At 43.1% G+C, this 21,483-nt stretch overlaps 1 protein-coding gene across 2 annotated transcripts in view; it reads right to left on the bottom strand.

Moving 5' to 3' along the window:
• The window catches only part of LRRK1 (leucine rich repeat kinase 1), an 83,327-nt gene that overhangs the window by 54,254 nt on the left and 7,590 nt on the right, over positions 1 to 21,483 (bottom strand). The window contains exons 1-5 of one of the 2 annotated variants that reach the window (XM_068410606.1): positions 10,484 to 10,567; positions 6,497 to 6,660; positions 5,455 to 5,626; positions 2,937 to 3,116; positions 2,181 to 2,329 (exon numbers count right to left, since the gene is read on the bottom strand). In XM_068410606.1, coding sequence (XP_068266707.1) covers positions 2,181 to 2,329; positions 2,937 to 3,116; positions 5,455 to 5,626; positions 6,497 to 6,660; positions 10,484 to 10,487 — 669 coding nt within the window. In that variant the 5' untranslated portion in view covers positions 10,488 to 10,567. Of the gene's footprint in view, positions 1 to 2,180; positions 2,330 to 2,936; positions 3,117 to 5,454; positions 5,627 to 6,496; positions 6,661 to 10,483; positions 10,568 to 21,483 lie in introns of those variants that run through there. The other variant, XM_068410605.1, reaches the window with a different exon arrangement.

The following is a 21,483-nucleotide window of genomic DNA, read 5'->3' as shown; positions in this document are numbered from 1 at the left end:
GCTCTGCCCTGTCCAAGAGGAGAGACTTTCTGACATCCAGCTGGCTGCCATACGCATCGCAGTCTCCACACGATCCTTTTTTGCTTCCTCCCAGTGCAAAATGCACCACAGCACTTACACAAGAAGACTTACAGTTGTGAACCTTAAGAGATATGAAGGAAGCACTAAGGCGGCTTGTTTGCAGCTGCCACGAGGTTGTGTTTTAAAAAATTATCAGGGTGTGTGACTATCACTTCCCAGAGATCTAAGCTCTGCAAACTAGGACAAATCTTCCCGAATTTGGCCCAGCCTGCCAACATTAATTCTAAGAGAAAGTATTAAATAAGCAAACATATTAAAAATAAACAGCTACCAGAAGAATCAAAGTCAAATTTCTGGGTCTGTTTTTTTTTTGTTTTTTTTTCTTTTTCTTTTTTTTGAAACCAGGCCCTTCTGGCAATTAGCTGATGTTTTAAGACTGCTCTCTTCTTCGCTCAGGGTGTGACAACAGCAAAGCTGAGTCATTTTTACAGCAGCGAAGTTAAATATTGCCAGCAAGTTCACATGGAAAACAGACCTCTTCCCTGTGATTCAAGCATTTATTCCAAGTTTATTCAAGCTGAATTATCCAGTTAGTTGGATTTTTTTCCTTCTAAAAGGCATGTAGTTTTACCAATGCTTATCCAGAAACACCTAGGATTTAGCTTCCTTTTGTTTACCTGTCAACAAAACTTAAGAATCCCACAGGAAGGGCTCTAAATCTGCTGATCAAACCTAATGAAGTCAAGCTCACATACGTGGACTGTAGTCCCTAACATCCACAGTATTGTCGGGAATCCAGCGAGACAGGGTTTTGGCAGGAAAACAGAATGGAGAAGTTCGTAAAACTACGAAAACCTCTCTGCTTATTTTTACTTAACACCAAAGCAGAATCAACACCCTCCAATGTTACGAGCTGTGCAAACAGATACCCAGCTGGCAATGGGATTCACGCAGACAGAGCCTCAGAAAATTTCCCTCACAATTTTTCACCGCAAAATTTTTACGACCTGATGAAAACTGTAACTATTGAGAGCTCAGGGCTCTGATGCTCCTATTCAGTGTCGGTTAACCTACATACTGAGGGGAAAAACGAAAAATGCCTGATAACTACACTGCTGGGTAACAGGAGAAATAATGTGAAATACTGTGTGCTTCCCTATACAGCAGTAACTGTGTGCTGTGAGACATTTTTCAGTTCTGAATAAATGAGACTGGGATAACAGAGATTAAGAGAATGAAGAATATAGCCTAGTTATACAAAGATATGTACTAATCATGAAATGTAATAACACCCTGCATGAAAACAATGCCACTCATCTGTAGATCTCAAAGCTTCATCACCACGTATTAAGCCTTCGAACAGCTGTGAGGAGTTTAAATCTCCCCATTTTACAGTGGAACAAACAGAGATGCAAATGAATTGCCAAAATTGCCAACAGGTAAGTGGCTAAGCAGTGAACAGTGGTCTTGCCAGCCTAAAAAGGCTTCTATTGCATTTCGTTGGCCTCTGTGTCCCATCAGAAACCACTTCTGTGGAACAAGCACAGCTCGACTAATATGTTCTGAGCACACACGATACTCTCCACGCTGCTCCAGAAAGCCAGATCTGTCCTGAGCAAGTGACAGTAAAGGCTACCAGTCATCTGTTACTAATGAGGATCCGAAGTAGGGAAGAGATTTTGAGCAGATGTGAGCTTGCTCTACCCATGCTCCATGTTAACAAAAAGCCACAGAGCTTGCAGCATTACCTTGCAACCAGAATGCATGACAGAAACCTAAATGACGTGATTATCCTGGGGTCGCAGAGGAAGCCTATGGTAGCATTTATTTCTCTGGAAGACTTTGAGCACAAAGTCAGTGTTTCCTTCCCACAGGACGTGCCCGGTTCACACGCTGAAGTTAAAATTGCCAAGTGGAAGCTGCCACACACAACGTCTTGCACAACGACGCCATTCAAAGGCCTCATGTTTTACACCTTGCAATTCAGCACTGGCATGAAAGCCACTTTCACAGCTTGTTCTCTAAATGGGTAGCAAACCACAAGGCTCTTAGTTGAGAAGGAGAATCATCAGCCACATGGTACGCAAAGACAAATATCAATTATTAACACGACACTCCTTTAAAAGAACATCTCTTCAGACAGATAAATGGCTACTTACTGTTTTTGCTGGAGCACTACCTGGTAGAGGGCTCGTCTCAATGAAATACTTCCTCAGAAGGTGTTTGCTGGATTCAGGACTGTCCATCAGGATGTAGGAACAAAAGAAAGCTCCATTCCGTAATAAAAACACAGCTACATCTTCATTCCCTTTAGAGAAAAGACAGATTGTCTGTTCTCGTCTTATGTAAATGAACCAACGAGGAGCTGAACAGAAATCCTAGGAAATAACCACTTCTGAAAAACACCATGGGGGTGTGCAAAAAGGGAACTGAACTGTATAAAGACTGTTTCCTCCAGTGATAGGATTTAGTTTGGTCAAACTGAGACAGCAAAAGCACTGGCCCAGTGCTTTTTTCTCTTTTTTTCTCCTGTCTTACTAAACTATACACACAGCTGTGCTTTGAAGTGTAAATTATTCAGCCTAAATCAAGTGTGTGTGCCAGAGAGTCCATAACAATAATGCTTTTTTACTTGCAAGGTTTATATTTTTGAAGGGTCTTTTCCCTAGGAGTTTAAAGAGGAAAGTTCAGCCCCTCAGCTTTTACAGTAATCTAACTTAGGAAGTCCCTGACTTAAATTTGGCTAAGTCAAAAGATTCAGAGCCAATTTTATTCTCATTTATCCCACTGGAAATCCAGAACAATTCCAAGCAAGCCAGTTCACAGTGATACCTTCCTAGACGGGAACAACTCAGCCCATTCTCTAAAAGACATCGCAGAAAAGGAGCAAAGTTTTGAAGCATGCAAATACATACCTGCCTTTATAGCAGCGTACAGGGGCAACCGTATAAGAACTGGAAACTCATTCTTCCTGACTGCACAGCTCTCCGGGTCAGCACTGTATGCACGAATTAGGAGTTTTACTATGTCCAAATGTCCCTGCTGGCAGGCTATGGCCAGCATCCAGTTCAGGAGTTGTTGGCAAGTACTGGGACCTACCAAAAAGATACGGCATTTGACTTACTTGATGTCACCGGCCTGTGATTTGCAAGAGTCATCCACAAATAACGGCCATGCAAAGGGTACAGGGTGAAGTCCCTGAGGACAAAGGAGCAGACTGCACTGCAAGAGTGTGTTACAGAAGAGCCCTAAGCTGGTCAGGCACAAACTTTTCAGCTTTCTTTAACTGTTTTTCATTACCTACCCAGCTAATGGGAGAAATTTTTTGACTGTCCTTGATCTAATCATGCATAAGCTGGCAACAGCGGAAGGTTTCGAGGATGCCTGCTAGGCTGCCAGCAGAAAAATCAAACATCTAATCCCAAGCAGAGGTGGCAAGGGATGACCAGGACTGTCTTTGCATCTAGAGACAACAGGCCTGATCCAACAGACATTAGATCCAAACATCCAAGATAGGCTAATTCTTCCAAATTCATGAGAAGGTATACAAAGAATGGGGAAAACCAGCTGACTTTTCATGCAACTGGATGAATAAAACAAAAATAAATGTTTCAGACAACGCAAGATAATTGTTTTAGTTTGTTTTCACTGCAGCCTAAAATCTCCCACAAAAAAATTCATTCACCCTTGAAATACTTAATTTTGGGTGAATTCTTTACTATCAGTTCATAGTAAAGTTAGACAAATGTCACTTAAAGCTAAAAACTAAAACACCATGTCCTGATTTCTGCACGAATTTGCTAATGTTTTAGTCATCATTAATATTTTGCCTGTAGAACACTGCTTTCCTCTAGGTGTGCATGATTCTGCGCGTGTAACTAAATGCCCATGACAGGATTATTTCTGCTGCCAGTAACCAGTCCTCAAATCTTCCCTGATTCACAGTACAAATTCACATCCCCTTTGAAATGCTTACAGAAATGCCCACAAGCCCAAGTTAACATGTCAACTTTTTTTTTTGCAGCTTCTCCATGTGGAAATCACATCGTTCTTTGCATTCTTAACGATTTGACAAAATCACTCACCCTCACGCTGCAAAAAATGGGCTCCACTTCAGCTGTAAGCCACAAGAAGTTCACACTGAGCCAGAGAGAATCACTGCAGTGCATTAGCCAGATTGCAAATTCATGCCATTTATTCCTAAACCCTGTGATTGGTTTCTGTGTAACTTCCCAGGGAAATAAACTGAAACTCCTGCATAAAAAATTCTGAAAGCTGCTGTTTGTATAAAGCACTTCCCCTGACCGCCCCCCCCCCCCGAAGCAAGGGTTTAAGAGAATTTGGTTGGTTCTAAACTGAGCTAAGTTTCCAGAAAGTACCTTTTTATTACTGAGAGTATTAGGTTAATATCATTTTTGCTACTAGGTAACAAAACCAGCGCTGTCAGCTTCCTTTCTGGCTGATGGAAACATTACGTGTAATTAAAAAGAAACTGGAAGGTTTCTTTTGCTTATTAGTGCTCTAACAGCTTAAGAACATCAAATATGCAGGTTTCCCAACAGGTTATTCCCAGTGTCATTGAGGACACGGGCAAGTATATAGCTCCAGTGAGGAGCTAGAGCTATATTCAGGTCAAATATCGCGGAGGCCCAGCTTAGCTGTTGGGGTTACTGCAGTGTCTGAGGTCAAGACAACAATTCGTCCTGGCTGCTGTGCAGGACCGCCAGACCCTGAATCCACAGAGGGTCCCAGGGAGAAGCAGCTGCCATGCCCACAGTACTCTAACAGAGCAAGAAGGAACCCAAACTCTGTTCCTGGTCCTGACTCAGAGTAATGCTCTTCCCCCACCCCTAAAGCTGCCTTAAGAATTGTGTCTGGGTCTAAAAATGCCTCTGTTCTGCTATAAAAGAATTTTTAAAATAAAATGTAACTAAACTAAAAGATAATGATGATTCTAAAGAAGGAATTCCCCTGAAAGTCAAAATAAAATGCCAACAAGAGAGCACAGAGCATGCTGCCAGCTGTGCACTCAAACTATTGCTCGCCAGACAGTCACGCTGCACTCTCACTCCCAGCACCACCGTGTCTGCTGGATCAGCAGTGGGATGATGATGTTTCCTGAAAATCCCTTAATTTCTCTGTGGGGTCTGGGACCTTACCCAGCTGTGAGGGCTGATGCGAATGAATTGTCTAAACGGCATCTTCCTCCACTTCCAATTTGCAAACATGGAATATTTTTATGCATGTTTTTTCCTCCCATGGGGGAAGTTTTCTTCAAACACAGCAGAGATTAGATCCCTCCACGCACTTTCCCATGACTATGTCCCTCCCCTTTCAAGGGCTGTGAAAAAAATAAATAAATGCCTGCTTGAAGCTATAGCACACAGCTACCCAAAAGCTTGAGGAAAGGCAGAGGGAACTCGATAGCCTTACCATGCAAGGAATCCAGCAGCTCTTTCACAACGTCCTTATGTCCAAAATATGCAGCCACCACAGCTGCATTGTCATCGTTAGGTTCTGTCGGTAACACCACTAATGCTTCCTTCAGTAAATATCTCACTGCCTGAAGATCTCCATACGCTGCTGCAATACCTAAAAGCTGGCACTGGTAAAGAAAACACAGCAAAATAAACTCTACGCAAAGGGAACGGGCAGAGAAAGAGAGCGTTTCTAGAGCCACGTATTTATTTGTGCCCATGCAAATGCATACCCACTGTCACTGTGGTTAACTGGGAATGTCATCAACACTAGTAGGCATTACAATCATTGCTGTTGATATATTATTTACATTAATTTGTTTGGTTTTTCTTTATAGTTTTTTGTATGGTTTTTCTGCAAAAGAGCCTAAAGCACAGAATGGTGAGTGTAAAACCATTTTTCATGGACCAAACAGAAAAAGTATTTGCACAGCTCTGCTACGACGTGTAGTATTTCCTGTTTTGGAGGTGGCCAGTATGCCTGGACTTGGCACACAGGTACTCTCCCAAAACACTAAGGTAAGCTCTGTGCAAAGAGCAGGCTCAAAATGAGGGCTCTGAAGGCAGAGCAGTGCAGAAGCTGGAGCAGAGGATACAGTTCCAAACACGAGCAGCAAAATCTTCCCAGGTGGCCATTAACCGTCTTTGTAATGATGGGGGAATATATTTTTTTGCTAAGTCTATAAACTGCTTCCTTTTTATGTGGAAAAACTATTTCCCTGTTTTAGTGACCACAGCACCAGCACCCCTCCTCACACAGCCTCCTGGTTCTACATACGCTGTTCCTGTGGTCTGTCGCATCTTTCAAGGGCAAATACCACCCCTGAGCATGTGTTCCTGAAGTGCCCCACACAACCAGCAATGTCTGGGACCCTGCAGCACTGTGTAACATATATGAGTGAATGGATTTTCTGCATGAGAAATGATGGAAGACAGCAGCTTGGCATTTTGGTTTCTTTCCCAATAAAATCTGAGAAAAAGTAGTAACCTAACCCTACCTTTTCCACTTGCAGTGCAGTCTCCTCACACGACAACTTAATTAACTCCTGGGCCTTACTGGTGTCTCCAGCTTTGTAAGCATCCTGAATGCTTTCTGTCACAGGCGTCTGAATTATGGAGACTTCGCCCACTGTGGACTGTTTGCCACCCATGTCCACAGTTCCTGAAGTAAAAATAGACAAGAGGGGTCAGGAAAAAGTAGCTGTTCATTATTCATGCAAGGCTGCAACTTCAATGCACCCTGGCAACAAAAAAAAGGGGTGAATTATTTTCAGTGAAATATTTACTGCACACAATTAAAAAAGAGTGAGAAACCTCAACATTCAGTTGCCTGATAAAACAAAGTGATAATATGTTAAAGTAGTTTCCAACAGGGACATGAAACTAGAAGGGTCAGTGAGTTCCCCAATTGCTCCCAGAGGTGGTTTCCAAAGGACGGTGTGAAAGCTCACACACACCCGGACACATACGCCCTCCGGCAGCGTGCCACCCTCGACCTCCTGCTGCAGGAACCCGGGAGGAGAAGGGCTTACACGAGATGGGCACCTGCGGTACCTCTGAAGGAGCAAGGTGTCTGCAGGACCTCCAAAGCAATCCTCGTGCTATTAGCCTTGCTTCAGTCACACTTCACCTCCTGACAGCAGCCTAATAAAACCCCACTGTACTTCTCCAGCACTTTCAATCAGAGCTTTATACACTTCAATGAATGTGAAAGAAAAGACACTGGGAATATTTTTAGTCTGGGAAAACAGAGTAAAAGGAGATTATGCAAAATGCCCAGTGTCACCCTGATCAATCCTGAGAGTATCCTAGGCCAGACTTTTTTTTTTTTTTAAACGTCGTTAGGAGCCAGATGAGTTTTTACATGTCAAGGATTAAAAGCTGCAAACCATTAGAGAAGATGCTTGCGGTGGGCGGCTAACAAAGAGGCAGCCATGAAGCCTCACACCCACCCACCCCCCTCAACTACCAGGACAGGGAGAGCTGCAGGAAAGTCACTGAATTACAGGTAAGATGTTCAGGTCCACTCCTGAATGACATGCAAGACAGAGAAAAGAAGCACTTTTCACTTGAAAAGAGACCATTTCATACTCACTTTTTTCTGCTAAAACATTATTATTATTGCTTCTTTGCAACTGGTTAAATAAAGCCCTTAAGCCCACAGATTTTCACATATGTTAACAAGGATTTTTTTGTTTTAAATAGACACATACGTCATGCAGAGCCCAGTTTAATGCAGCCTGGAAAAATAAGTAAATTTGGACCAATCTATAACTGTCAGTAAATACCTTTGAGTAATGCAGTCTGAATCACCAATAGATTCTGACTAACACTTCTCATCAATTATTTAAATGAAGCTCAAATCACTCAGACACCGGAGACGGCTCCAGAGATTCGTGCCATTAAAAACGTGCCCATACCAATAACCTTTCTCAGATGATGCAGAACGCGTGAAGGACAAGCAGCAGAAATCAAGGCAGATGAATGTGGTGTTAAATGACAGCATAATAAACAGCATCTCAGAGTTCACATTAATAGGTGCAGTGCCTTCATAATTCTGTAGTTGTCAGGGGTACGTGGGAAAAGAAATTCCACCCAGCATTTGTGCCAGACTCCCCACCTGTAAGGGATCTCTAAGAATACCGCATATGATTTAATTTTCTATATAATGGACACCAAAGGTAGGAAATGCAAATTATTCTTAGGCAAGTAACTGTTTAAAGGGTGACAGAAGGTAGAACTTTAAAGCAAAATAGTTCTCCAGTCTAAACAACTCAGAACTGGATTAAGTAAAATCAAGAAGTACAGATCCAAGCAAACACTGCAGTTACTGGAACATGCAGCCTCCCCGCACTGGGCGCCCTGTGATGAAATCCTGAACCTAGAGAGAAGCACTGGAATTCCCCTTGGAGGAAAAAATACTTCACATCAGAGACACAAAACAGCTGGAAAGCTGAGCAGGAAGCCCTGCAAATCAGGGCTGACAGAGCACAGCAACTTTAATCTGGTTACTAAAAAAATGCTGAAAGGAGGGACGAAATTTTACTTCCTTCCAGTCTCAATCTTGATTTTGGGGACTATCACTCAAGACCCACATCTGTAGCCAATTTCACATGTAAAGCCACATCGTTTCTACCAAAAAATCAAGCACGGCCATATTTCTTTCTTTTTAAATCATGGCCAGGGAAGGTGGAGGTATGAGTACCTCACGGTCAGAGATTCATTTGGGATCTGGGAGATCCTGGTATCACTTCCTCATCTATTAGAGATGCCTCCAGTCAACGTCTCATGCATCCTGCACACCAGAGCTCTCCTTATAGGAACATTTTCCACCTCTCCTATTGGAACTGCCCCACTGTGCAGGGAAGACTACCAAATCAGTTGACCATGGAGCACAAGAAGGACCACAATGTTGTAACTGAAGGAAGGAGGAACTCCGCAAGCTAGACCCTAATCCCAAGACCGCTTCTGTGTTTTACCGAATGACTACTTCACAAAACTACTTGGCTAATGTGTCATGCTTCCTCTTACATTTTTGGCCTCCTCAAAATTTCTTTAGTCCTTTGTAGTGTAACGGCTTAGTTACAATGACTGCTACCATCACCACTGTTTGGAGAACATGAGCTGGCCATCAACCATCACGGTCTGCTCATGTACGTTAGGTGTAGAGTTCTGGCACTCCAGGAACATGAAGGTCACAAACGACTGGTTTTGTGAAGTTTACATGCTCCCCGAGTTAGCTGGCAATTTAATCAGAGTCTTTGGGATATTAATTTTAGTCCCTAAACTCAATTTTAGTCTTGTCTTAGGCAAATAAGAACTTTTTATTGATCTAACCAAAACTGCCCAGTTTTGAACATTTGAACATCCATCAAGTAGAAGTCAATAAAAGCTTCACTGAATGTAAGAAATCTGGGCAATGCTAATGTTTGAAAACAATATATTTATATTTAAATATCATTGGCCGAAAGATAATGCTGCTCATCATTCAAGTTTCTTATGTAACTGCCATCAAAACTTCTTTCTATGATTGCATTCTGCAGAGTAAATTGACCTCCTGACTAAGACCTGAGGAAAAAAGCTGCCAAAAATCTTCAGCAGAAAAAGACCTCACAGGTTAACTAATTGCAAGCCTGGAAAGAGCAAAACTGATGAGATACAGAGTGATAAAAAGGCTTGCCCTCAACCAACAGCTGTACTCACATGATTCTGTCAAAGTTAACTTGAGCTTTTCAAAGGTTAAAGGGGAGAAGGTTGGCCATCCATTCCTAAGCTCCCAAAAACCACAGAAGCCAGCCATTGCAAAGCTAAGCATCCCACCAACCAAATTACCCCATTCACAGAAGACTTCCTGGTGACTTAGTAAATGATATATTGACTTCTGAAATACAAATGGAAAATAAAGCAGCAGCATGTTCTATAAGCTTAATTTATACTCACAAGTAGGAAAAAAAAAGGAGGAAAATTATGTTCTACTGACGAAAGACTGTTTTATTTCTACAAGATGCATGACTGAACTATCATCAGTACTGGCATTCATGTAGGCTGGGAATAAAGTTTTGCCAATACGTGCATCAGCCATTTTTAGCAAAAATCTGGGCCGAAATCCAAAGAAATTCTGCCTACAGTTTTAACCCTACAAATCTCATGCTCTTTACCTGAGCTCTTTGTGGCTTTCTTAATAGGGTCACCTCACTTGCATATAGCCTTGAGCAACAAGATATAAGAGCAATACAGAAGCTGAATAACATTGAACCTCTATTTTTGGACTTGATTGTGCAACATGCTGAACATTTAAGCTTGGATGTAACAAAGTGCTTTTAATTCTTAGAGTGCACAGATTTAGGAACTGGCTTCTGCGCTTGGCACAATAGGGTCTACGTTATTGTTAGACAATGCATATTGCCATATGCAATACAGCAAGTTATGATATTCTATCAGCACTCCTTGGATATTCCTGTAATAAAAAGCTACTAGAAACTTACCCATTGTGATTTCCTTTAGTTTTTACTTTATTGCACACAGATCTGGGACAGAGTTCCTGTGTTGGCACAGGTTCCCCTAAAACCACTGCCCCACATCAGCACCCCTCTTCCGAGCTTTCAGCAGGAAAGCAGATGACTGAAGCCTGTTTGAACTGAGGTGGTACGGCGTGAGCTCATTTCTCTAACACTTCTGAATGTCAATGAAAATAAGGTCACGGGGTTTATTGCCTATCATTCAGATCATCTCTGCATCATCTTTATTTCACTTCTCTGTAGACCCACGGCTTCTTTTCTTTGCTTGCTTTCTAATGGCTGTAGTCAAACCAAGTGCTGTTTGCAAGGGGAAAACAGGAGGCATTTGCCAATGTTAAAAACACATCCTTCATCTATTCCTCACACAACTTAACAGCTTGCATCAAAGCAATTAACTTTGGAAATATTTCCCACTCTTGATTTCAATGTTTTACACTTTGGAAGTAGCCTTTAAGCTTGGCTTTGCAGTAACAGCCTTTTACAAAAGCGAAGAGCAAGACTAATTTTCTTTGAGAAATATTCCAATAGAATCAGCGTTTATCAATAAAAAAGGCAGTGTTATTTTATTGCCATTCAAAGGTTACAAGAGTATCACTTTTGAAGTGCAGCAGCCTGCTGTCCCAGCTCAGAGAAATAAAACAAAAATATTATTTTATATATATTATTAATTTATTATATTATATATTATTTATTTTTATTTTTCATATATTATTCATAAAAAGGGTACCATGAGAATTTCAGATGCGTGTAGTTACACCCTGTCTCAGGCCTTGTTATTACAGCAGGTGAAAAAAAAATCTAAAATTTCTAAACCGACAGTATGCCATTATCAGCAAAAAGGTGAGGGTTTGCAGGTCAATGCTGTGAATCAGCAAACGACTGCGTAACAAAACAGCACACTGTATAGATTATTATTATCTTTATATCCCAAATCACTGTATTCCTGTCTCTGACACACACCCTCACAGAGTTTGTAAGTGACACATTAGTCCCTTTGATAAGGTAGGAGTTCTCTGGCAACTAACTAGGATATTTTTATTTAGCAGAGAAAGATATAAATGAGATGCTTAACACAGGATGAAATAGGGCAGGAAGCTAACTTACTCCAAAACAGAATTACTTTATTAATAAAACTTTAAAACTGCTACTGACCTTGTCATAATGTGTGCAGGTGTTTCCAGAGCCAGGAGCAAATCCAGATGATGACTCTAACACAGCATCCCAGTCAGCGATGCTCAATTAAGCTGTTAATTCCTTGGACTGTCAGCCACCCACCTCTGCTTCAGCGCAAGCAGCTCTTACAGCGGCCACTGGATGCAGCGTCTTTTGACTTGCTGGCTGCTGCTTTGTCTGAATTAACTGCTACATTTTAGCCTTGACAGTTATTTTCATCTCCATGTCCCATTACAGTGAAATCCAAGCCTCTGGTTCAGAGAGGATCTGGGGATGGGGGTGGGCAGGGTGGCCGCCTCTCCGGGCTGAGCTCAGATATTAATTCCTCAACAGCACCAGATGGCTATAGCTAACCTTTACCAGCTTAATCTTTTGCCATTTTGACTTCCAAGCGCTGCCACACAGCAAATAAAAAATGGGACAGAGATGAGGTTTAAGATGTGCTGAATATTTTTAGAGCCACCCTCCCAAACGCTTAAAAACTCACAAGCGTCGCTGAACATTTTTCAACGCTACTCTACGGAAGCTTTGGCAGGCTGGTTTGCAAAATTAACTGAAAGCCATGTTATTTCTGAGCCTCTGTAACAGACTCACGTATCTTCTGTTGCTTTGAAAAACTTCAGACTAATAAACTGAACCACAGCCAAGAGGAAGCCTCCAGTGATTTCAAAGGATGATGGATCTGTCCTACATTGCGCTTTCCACTTAGATGGGTAAGAAAATTTTTTCAATCCTCTGGAAATCTTTGAGATACTGAAAAATAATTCCCACCCCAAACCAGGAAGAAAAAACCAAAACCCTGGGTTCTTTAATAAAAAAAAAACCCAACCCAATCATTTTTAAATCAGCCCAGGTCAGTCAAAATGCTTTAAGGAACAAAGATTCTCTTTGTGTTCCCTCTCTAATTAGCTAACTCTTCAAAACAGGGTTTTATTTGTTGTTTAAAAAAGTTAAAAGGTTTTGTTCATTCATTTTATTCATTCATTTCTTAAAAGATACAGTCATGGACCAAGGTCTGTTCCCAGGAGGGAAGTTGCTCCCCCTGCCTGCCCACATGCCCTCAGTCCAAGTGGCCCCGTAGCCAGGACCTGGCCCAGAACCATGCGAAGGAGGGTCCTGCAGCAAGAAGCCTGTGAGCTATCTCACCTTGTTCTCAGATTTAAGCAAAATACATATGGCCCAATCAATTCTGCTATAAAATTTCCCCAGCAGGACTGAAAAATAGTCAGAACCACTTATAAAACCCCTGTGAGAAGACAAGGAGAGGAAGTTATGGTAAATCCAACCAAGAGATAACAGAATGGTTTATCTGGGAAATTCAGCATCCCCGCTGGAGAGACTACGCCAGAACTGGGCCACGTCCCTCTGACCCTGATTAATATCGCTCCACAACGAGCGAGACGTGCCAGCTTCTCAGGACTGAGGGAACTCTCCACACACTTTTTCTGCCTATTTTTTGTGGTTCCATTTCACCCAAACAGCCATTATTTCAGCTAATTAAAGGAGTGGCTCTACACTAAGATCTGCCTGCCAAGGCTGTGGAAAAGATGATGTACTGAGTACAAAAAGAAACCCATATCTACAACGTAGCTTACAATCAATGCTCACTGCCCCAAAAGGAAACTTATAACCCTACAAAAGACCAGATCTGAAACACAGAATAATGCTTAAAAGACAAAAATCCAGTAGTGAGGGAACTTTTTCACTATTATTGCATAATCTGGAATTATTTTTGAATTGTTTACGTGCCAGGACCACGCACACAAAGTGCTGATCAGTATTGAGCATTTTCCAGCAGGCACACAGGATCTTGTAAAGGCCACGCTGACAATTTTAGGTACAGTAATGCAAAGTGACCTATTATCACCAGAGCCATTGGAAATTTTCTATTTAGAAACACTCTTAAGCTGCAAGGAAAAACATATTCACTCATTCAAACCTGAAAGGAAAATTTTAAGTCCCAGATGGAAAACCGCTCTGGACTCCTGCCTTTTTAAGGGGCTCCAGAACTGAATTACAAAAACCAGACGCCTCCAAGAGCTTTAGCTCTACACTTACACAATTGTTTCTCCATCATCCAGGACAATGGGGGAAGAAGGGACAGAAAAGCCTCCAATACTAATAACACCGAGGCTCAGCAGGCTCTAGCGGGCAGTATCACAGAGGCCCCAATGGCTGTGTGAAGCCATCTGTCACAGAGCCGGGGCTAAAAAGCTCTACCAGATCTGAGCGGGCTCCTACACTTGTGTGTATGCCTCCCAGATCCCTGGGACCCTGGAAATTATTTGCATTGTCCAAGAAGTTCCAATGAAACCAAGCTGGTTATTCCTACTTTGCTGAATACAAAAGAGGCTACACAAAACCATTACAAGGTGATGAGCTTAGAGCACAAAGAAATACACACTGGAATATGACCATCAGAGCAAACCCATCATGCCAGCGGGTAAATCACATTGGAAAGCACGAGGCAGCTTCAGGGTCACTCATGATACCTGCAGCTATCTATCTGCAATAGACACCACCAAGACAACCTCCACATCCCGAATGAACGGCAGCAGCCGACAGCAAACACGGCGCTGCTGCCTCCTCCTCCTCTCTCTTCTCCTTCCGACTTTTCACGGAGCAGCTGGGTACCGCCCACAAGCGGGCAGCCCTCCGCTAGCCCTGCCATCCCCAGCTCACCCGCACAGCGAACTGGGCCGTTGTCACTGACAGCGATGGCTTTGCCCTCTGCCCCGAGTACCAGTGCCAGGCCTAAGCAGCTTCACGTGCACATGCTCATCCCTTTCGATGTGTAGGAGCACTCAGAGCATCACTGGCCACAACACCTTTTTCAGCGGTCAGATTGTCTCATGAAGGCACCGTCACCCCTGGCAGACACACTACTAACCTTGAGGCAGGGAAGGAACGGGATGGGGACGACCTCCGGCAAGTACAGGGCAAAGGCTGGCCCTCGCAGTGCAGGGGGATCCCCACATCCCTCCCGTAATGCCCTCTTTGGGGTGCAAAGGGTCAGCACAGACCACAGAGAACATTGATGGTGTTAATTCCCATCCCCAAGGGAAAGAGATTGAGGGAACCAAGAGAGCTCCAAATGGCCAGAGAGCCAACTGCTGCATTGAAAACACAAATGACTCAGCTCTAAGTGAAAGGTTCTATTTTTGGCTTTTGGTTTCAGTGATTTGGTTCCAATCCTACAGCTTGAATCATTCAGAAATACGCTTGTGCATGCAAGGCCAGCTATGCCACTCTTGCTTTCCAAAATTTAAACTGGAAGATATACCTTAAGTATGCAGAAGTATGATTACACTTTTGTATTTTCTTCATGTTTGTTTCCAGGCATGGCTGGAAAGAGAGGATTATTAAATGATGAAAGGTGTCTCTAGTGAGACCATTTCTGTCCAAGTGAATCAAACATTATAGCCATGAAACCGAACCAAGATTGCATTTAATTTGAAACTTCATAAAATAAAATTTCATGGCTAACTTTGGCTTCTTTTGAAACTTTTCCTTTTTCCTAATGTTCAAGCTTTCATCAGAAGGAAAAAATTTCCATGCATCAATGTTTTCTCTCTTTCAAAGAAATAATTTGCACAACATCCTTCTAAAAAAAAAAGTCATTAATTATTCACATTGGGGAAGCACCAAGTCATGGCCAGCCCCCTTCTGCTACAACCTCCTTAGACATATATTTAAAGCTAGCTTTAGAAAGAAGCAAATGCTTTTAACCCAACCCTCCTAAATGGAAAACCCATTTATGACACTCCAACCCAACCGCTGGTCAAAACTAATAGCACAGAAGCAGCCAACATCTGTCTCTCCAACCCCATGAAACTCCACGGATGCTATCAGGAAAGATAAGCCCCAGTGGGGCTTTCAGAGAAAGCTGATGAAAGTGATAGGATGAAGCTCATAGCTGCTCCATCAGGTCCCCGTGGGCCACAGCAGCAAGCCTGGTTCTCCATCCCTCCATCACATGGCAGGGGTCCTGGGTAGCTGCTGTCACCTGCGTGGCCACCTTTGCTAAGGAGCACAGCAGGTCTCTTACAGAACCTGGACATATGAAGATTTGGGAAAGGTTGGCCAGAGAGGAGAAAAAAAGGGAAAGTAACATTAAAAAGATATATAAAATACCTCGCATGACTCCAGTTTATCATGTTCAAGGAAGATTAAGAGAATCTAGAAGAGGTGGAGAAGACGAATTGAAGAAAAGGACAGTCTAATTACAAGAGTACAAATGAAAAGCGCTTGGCTTGTTGAGCCCAGAAAAATGAAGGCTGGATGGGGATGGGAGTACTGTCTACAAACACAGCCAGAGGGAGACACCGGGGAAGGAGAAGAGCTATTTATGTACAGGGTATGAAGACATTCTGGCTGTCAATTAGAAGAATGTTTAAAACGTGGGAGAAATGAGGCTTTGGAACTGTCTTCTAGAAAAAGCAGAAGCAACAGACAAGTCAACTCGCTTAAAACAGGCCTTGGATAAGGTTTAGGAGTGTGACACCAGGGCACTGACTTAGACACTCCTTCCAGTCCTACAGCGTCACAGGCTGCTTTGAGGGAAGTTTGTAGAAAGAGAGAATATCTTTTATTAAACAAACTGACAGATCTAGGAAAAAGCAGGCACATCTAAGGGAAGAAGCCTTTCAAGGGATTTGAGGGGAATTTGAGGGGGTAAACACCCCACCCAGCAAAATCCAAACTTAGTCCATTTTAGACACAGTTCAATGTGCTGCTTTAACTATGTCTGCTAGCCTGATAAAATATCTTACTCTTTACTATCTTCACTTCTTCTTTATCACCACCAATAACTCTCGATTAGTTTAGGTAAAATAAAAGTGTGGCATGCAGAGGAAAAGAAAATGCAATTGAGGTATTGGATATGATTGGCATCACGAGAGTTGAATGGGCAATTTGGCAACAGTAGAGCCAAGAGAAGTGCAGAGCTGGGAAGAGCATCGAGGAAAGAGATGAATATGATAGTCTGGAAAAGAAAAAAAACAAAACAAAACAAAACAGTGAGGAAAGTGAGGCTTCACTCCAGCTTCTACTGAACTCAATAAGAGCACTTCCACCAGCTCCCATGCAAGTAGGAGCAGATCCTCCTAGATGCCAGTATCTGGGACAGAACATTGCAGAGGGAAGATTACCTTAACAGCTGTGTCTGGAGCAGAAGAGAAAGATGGATGAAAAGACCTCTGCTGTTGGCCAAGTGCCGGTCCTGAATCAGGCTGTGTAGCCATCTGCTGCTAAAGCTTTAACCGGGGGCTACCAAAAAAATAAAACCTTCCCTCACTTGTGACAAAACCTACAAGTGGCAGAAGTGCCTGCATTTGCAGAGAGGTGGAATGGGGGGATATTTCCCTTTTGTCTTCCTGACGCCTGGGAATATCAGCATTCACTTCAGTGGAGGGAGGACAAGGACTCTGCCTGGGAGGATGCTATGTTCAAATGAAGGTACATGCTACGAACCCGCTGCAGCCCACAGCCTTTTTAGATGGCTGCTCCAAGGTAGGGACAGCAAAACCATGCAAGGCACATTTCATCCCCTTCCCACCAACCTATGATGAACTCTGATCCGTTACATCCGAGAACCTGGTCCAATCCATGCAAATGACTTTGATTTGATAGCTTCTATTCCCACCCTGCCATTGCGTGAAAGCTCCAAGGTGCAAAACATTGGAGAATTGTGACCATGATTATAAGCCCACTTACAGAGCTAGACTTGTTTGTTTTTCAAGCTACATATGAGATCTGAAAAGGGAACCTGTCCATTAGTGTTACAAAAAAAAAAAAAAATGTTCCTGTTTGATGCAAAAATAAAAGCATTTTCAAAGGCTCTTTGATGTGCAAGACAGAAAGACACACAGGCAGATTCTGGAGGAGGTCTTGTCTTCAGCAATTAACAGCACTCTTTTTTAATCTTACTCCCCAGACAGAATCTTTATGTGAAGTAGATAATCACAGTGCAGAGTGTATCAGTTCTAAATCTTGTGGCTTTTCAATTAAGCAGCAATAACCTCTAGTCAAAATACTCCTTAACCAAGCTGGGAGTAAAACAAATAACCCCAAAACCAACTAACTGCAGGTGAAGCAATTCCAAAGACATACATGCTTTTAAAAGATTTCATTTTGAGCTCTTCTCCGGTAGCCAGGCCAGTTTTCCAAGCGATATTCTGATCATTAAAACAAGCAGTGATGTAATTTCCACAGCGACCACAAACATACCAAGAATATTTGAGCTAAATTTATCCAGACTTCTTGTTTGAATCACTGCTTTGGTTCGTTATTTTTCCATGATTTTCAACTACGCACAGAAAAGGAGTTGTGGACAGCCCAGGACTGAGCTTTCCCCAGCAGCACCCAAAATGCCAACCTTTATGCTTGAGAGGCACATATTGTCTATTAAAAATGAAATTAAGCTGCTCCTCCAGCTCCCAGCCCCAGGTCCCTGCTCCTTTCACCCTTCGCCTTCCTCCCACCCTTCCTGTAGCAGACTGACCCTTTCCCTCACCCTTGGGTGACACAACATGGGGCTTGTCTTTGTGGCTGAGAAGTTTCTGAAGCTCACCACAGATCTGCTGCCCTGCCGAACCGGAGAGGGAGAACCCAAAAAGGGAGGACCTGAACCAGATTTCCCACCGCTCTGTGCAGCTCCATGGCAGACCCCAGGTCCTGCCAGCCTGTCAGGAGCAACACATCCCACCACCACAAGTACCCGTGCCAGGAGAGCTCAGGCTAGGGAAGGCTGTCCAGGCACCTTCAACAGGAGGTACACACGTACCTGCAAGAAATACATAATCTACAAAGACATCACTGGGTTTCACCCTCTCTTCCAACACGCACAGGGTGGCTAATTATCATACTGGGAGGGACTGAGATTGAGTATTTGCAAAAACTGCAGCATAATCCCCGAGATTTTACTATATCAACTTTGCTGTTGTTCAATGGGAATCTTTTTCAACTGCCATATTTTAACCTGGTCTGAATACGTCCTTGCTGACTCCATTTCAGATTCACGACCAGACTCACCAAGTCTGCCTGCATGTAGTTGTACACGTTTTAATGGCAGTTTACTATTTCTGAAAGCACGCATTTTTTTTTTAAACCAGAAACTGCCGACCCCCAGAGCCCCTCTGACTGCAGGAGGGCTTTTTGAATGTTGAGGGCCTTCCCTAATACTTAAAGACTTCTTTTATAAGTCCTCTCTTGAAGTAAGAGCAAGGCACAAATTCAAAGCGTGGACACAATTCTGTTGTGAAACTATCACAGCTTGCATAAAAGGGCTGCTGCTGTGGTGATACATAATCATGCAAATAAGCAATTGCTGACCCACTAATGAGCACACAGACTTGGATTAAAGAAAGGAATTAAGTATCAGCCTAACTTGATGTAAAATCTGAAACAGAATCTATTAAGGGACAGACTTCACTTATACAGCAGCCTGGGAGCTGAATGGTATAAAATCCATTCCCCACACCCTCATCTGCAATGCAAACATCTCCTCCCAGCTAGCTGCCTTCTGCCAAGCAGAGCCCTGGCAGCCCCTTGATCAATCAGAGAAACAAAAACCAAACAAACCACAGACTTAATGCTCTAAGGATCCCTGAAGATCTGATCCCAAGCCTGTTATGTCAGTGCAAAGACTTTAATGGGTTTTGGATAAGGCCCCCACAGGCTTTGGAGAGGATTAAAAAAAATAAATTCATAGCACTTTCTTTAATGCAAGTATAGAATTGCCTGCAACATCACTGACAAAAAAATAAATCAATTACAGGCCTGGTAAAGACTGAGTCGGTGTGAACACTATCAATTGCTTGTTCCCACTGAAATGGAGGACAACATTTCTATAACCACAGTGTCAACCCTCACCCGAGAGCTACCTTGTTATCACACATTAGTAACATCGCTAAGGAATCCCTGTGTACAGGTTCTAAGGGCAAAGGATTTTCTTTACTACCTTATCACCTTATCTTTGTTTTCTTCTAGGCTGCTTGATAGAGCTGTCATAAGTTACATTTTAATGTAATATACCACCAATAAATGTTAACTGGAAGGTGGAAAAATAAAGCTGTACAGCAGCAGATAATGCCAGATACAACTCAGATAAAGAGCGATGTTTTACGACTGTCTGTAAATCAAACTGGCTTGCAGGTTGGACTCTCTGCTCAATTAGCTTCCCAAAGTCTGTACCGCACCGCTGGCACTCCCAGCAGCTCTGCCCTCCTTGCTACAGACCTCGAGTTCGAGAGCAGGCTGGCTTTCATGGGATTTATTGGGAAAAAGCTGGTCCTGCCACTACTAAGCCCTAAGTGCTCCTCTGCATTTCCGTAACTCCTGAGGGGCGCAGCATCCACAAGCCAAACTACCACAAGAACACGTTTTCAAAGGCAAAGGGTTCTTCCGGATGCTTCTGTTTCAAAATACAAAGGACATCATCTAAGGGTATGTCTGAAGAACAGTGCTTAGTATCCAGGCTCTGAAAACCAGTTCAGAGCATCTTAAATTAGCCATCTAATCGTACATGCCCTGGCATTCATTGCCCTTTCTGGAAATCCAGGCTCAGCTCAGTGCGACGGTGCGACACGCGGCTGTGCTACAGTCTGCCCAGGAGAGCAGCCTCAACCACATGCGCTTTCTGCTGCAGACCAGCCTTCCGCATCAGCTTTTGGCCCCATGTGAGATTGCACCACTTCTGTATGAAGTGTGTATTTAAATATGTTTAAAAATACAAGCCTATTACTGCTTTACTAGCGTACTTCCTATTCCTGCCTAGCGTTTCCGACTTCTCCTTCTGCAGGGCATTATGCAGTAAGACTAACTCACTTAAGATACCTGGTTCATTTTTTGCATTTTTATTTTTTCCTTGTAGGAATACTTTCAATTCACTGTTTGGACTCAAATTAACTCACAGCTTAACAAGCAGGAAGAAAAACAGAAAACCTTCAAGGCTCTTTTAGTCTGATTATCCAGAACTTCAAGCGACCAACACGCTTCACAGGTCTCTAGTGCTCAGTGCGCTCAGACCACCTCCCCGATGCTCTCCTTGTCCTCACCACCACGCTGTCTCAGCAGACTCAGGGTAATGTTACTATCCCCACTGTGTGGATGGAAAAAGCAGGATAGAGGGTGCGAGGGCTTTTTCCCTGTTATACAGCACAACGTGCCACAGACGGGGCTAAGTCTCCTCCCTCCCTGGCAGTGTTTAAGGCCAGGTTGGATGAGACTTTGAGCAACCTGGTCTAGTGGAAAGGTGTCCCTGCCTGTGGCAGGGGGGTTGGAGCTAGATGATCTTTAAGGTCCCTTCCAACCCAAACCATTCTATGAGTCTATGATTCTAAGTCAACGTGTCCCAAGACCTAGCTGCTGGCCCCAGCCCCATACGCAACAGCTGATGTAAAGATTTTAAGGTTTACATGGGGATTTCATGAGGAACAAAGTGGTATCAGTGGTGCTGCAAACACTGATTTTCCTTTCCTCCTCTATTCAGCAGGAAAGATTTATAAGCAAAGATATTCACGCTACCAAATGCAAGTTCCTGCCTCCCACATTTAAGGTAACAAAATCAGCTGTGCAAAACTATGAGGAAACAACACCAAAGATCTCATCTGGAGGCCATCTGGGAGCAGGTGAGCTGCTTTTATTGCTACACAGAAGTCAGGGGCTTCCTGTAGACTTTTATTTTTTAAGTGGATTTCACAGTGCCAGACTGACAGCCTGGAAGACTTGAGTTATCCCGTAAGTACAAAACAGAGAGCAAGGGCAGAGCCTGTGGAAGTTTCCATCCTCCACCC

Source organism: Nyctibius grandis, chromosome 11 (genome assembly GCF_013368605.1).
Source record: "Nyctibius grandis isolate bNycGra1 chromosome 11, bNycGra1.pri, whole genome shotgun sequence".
In the NCBI taxonomy this organism is placed as follows: Eukaryota; Metazoa; Chordata; class Aves; order Nyctibiiformes; family Nyctibiidae; genus Nyctibius; species Nyctibius grandis.
This window is presented reverse-complemented; position numbering and strand designations above follow the sequence as displayed.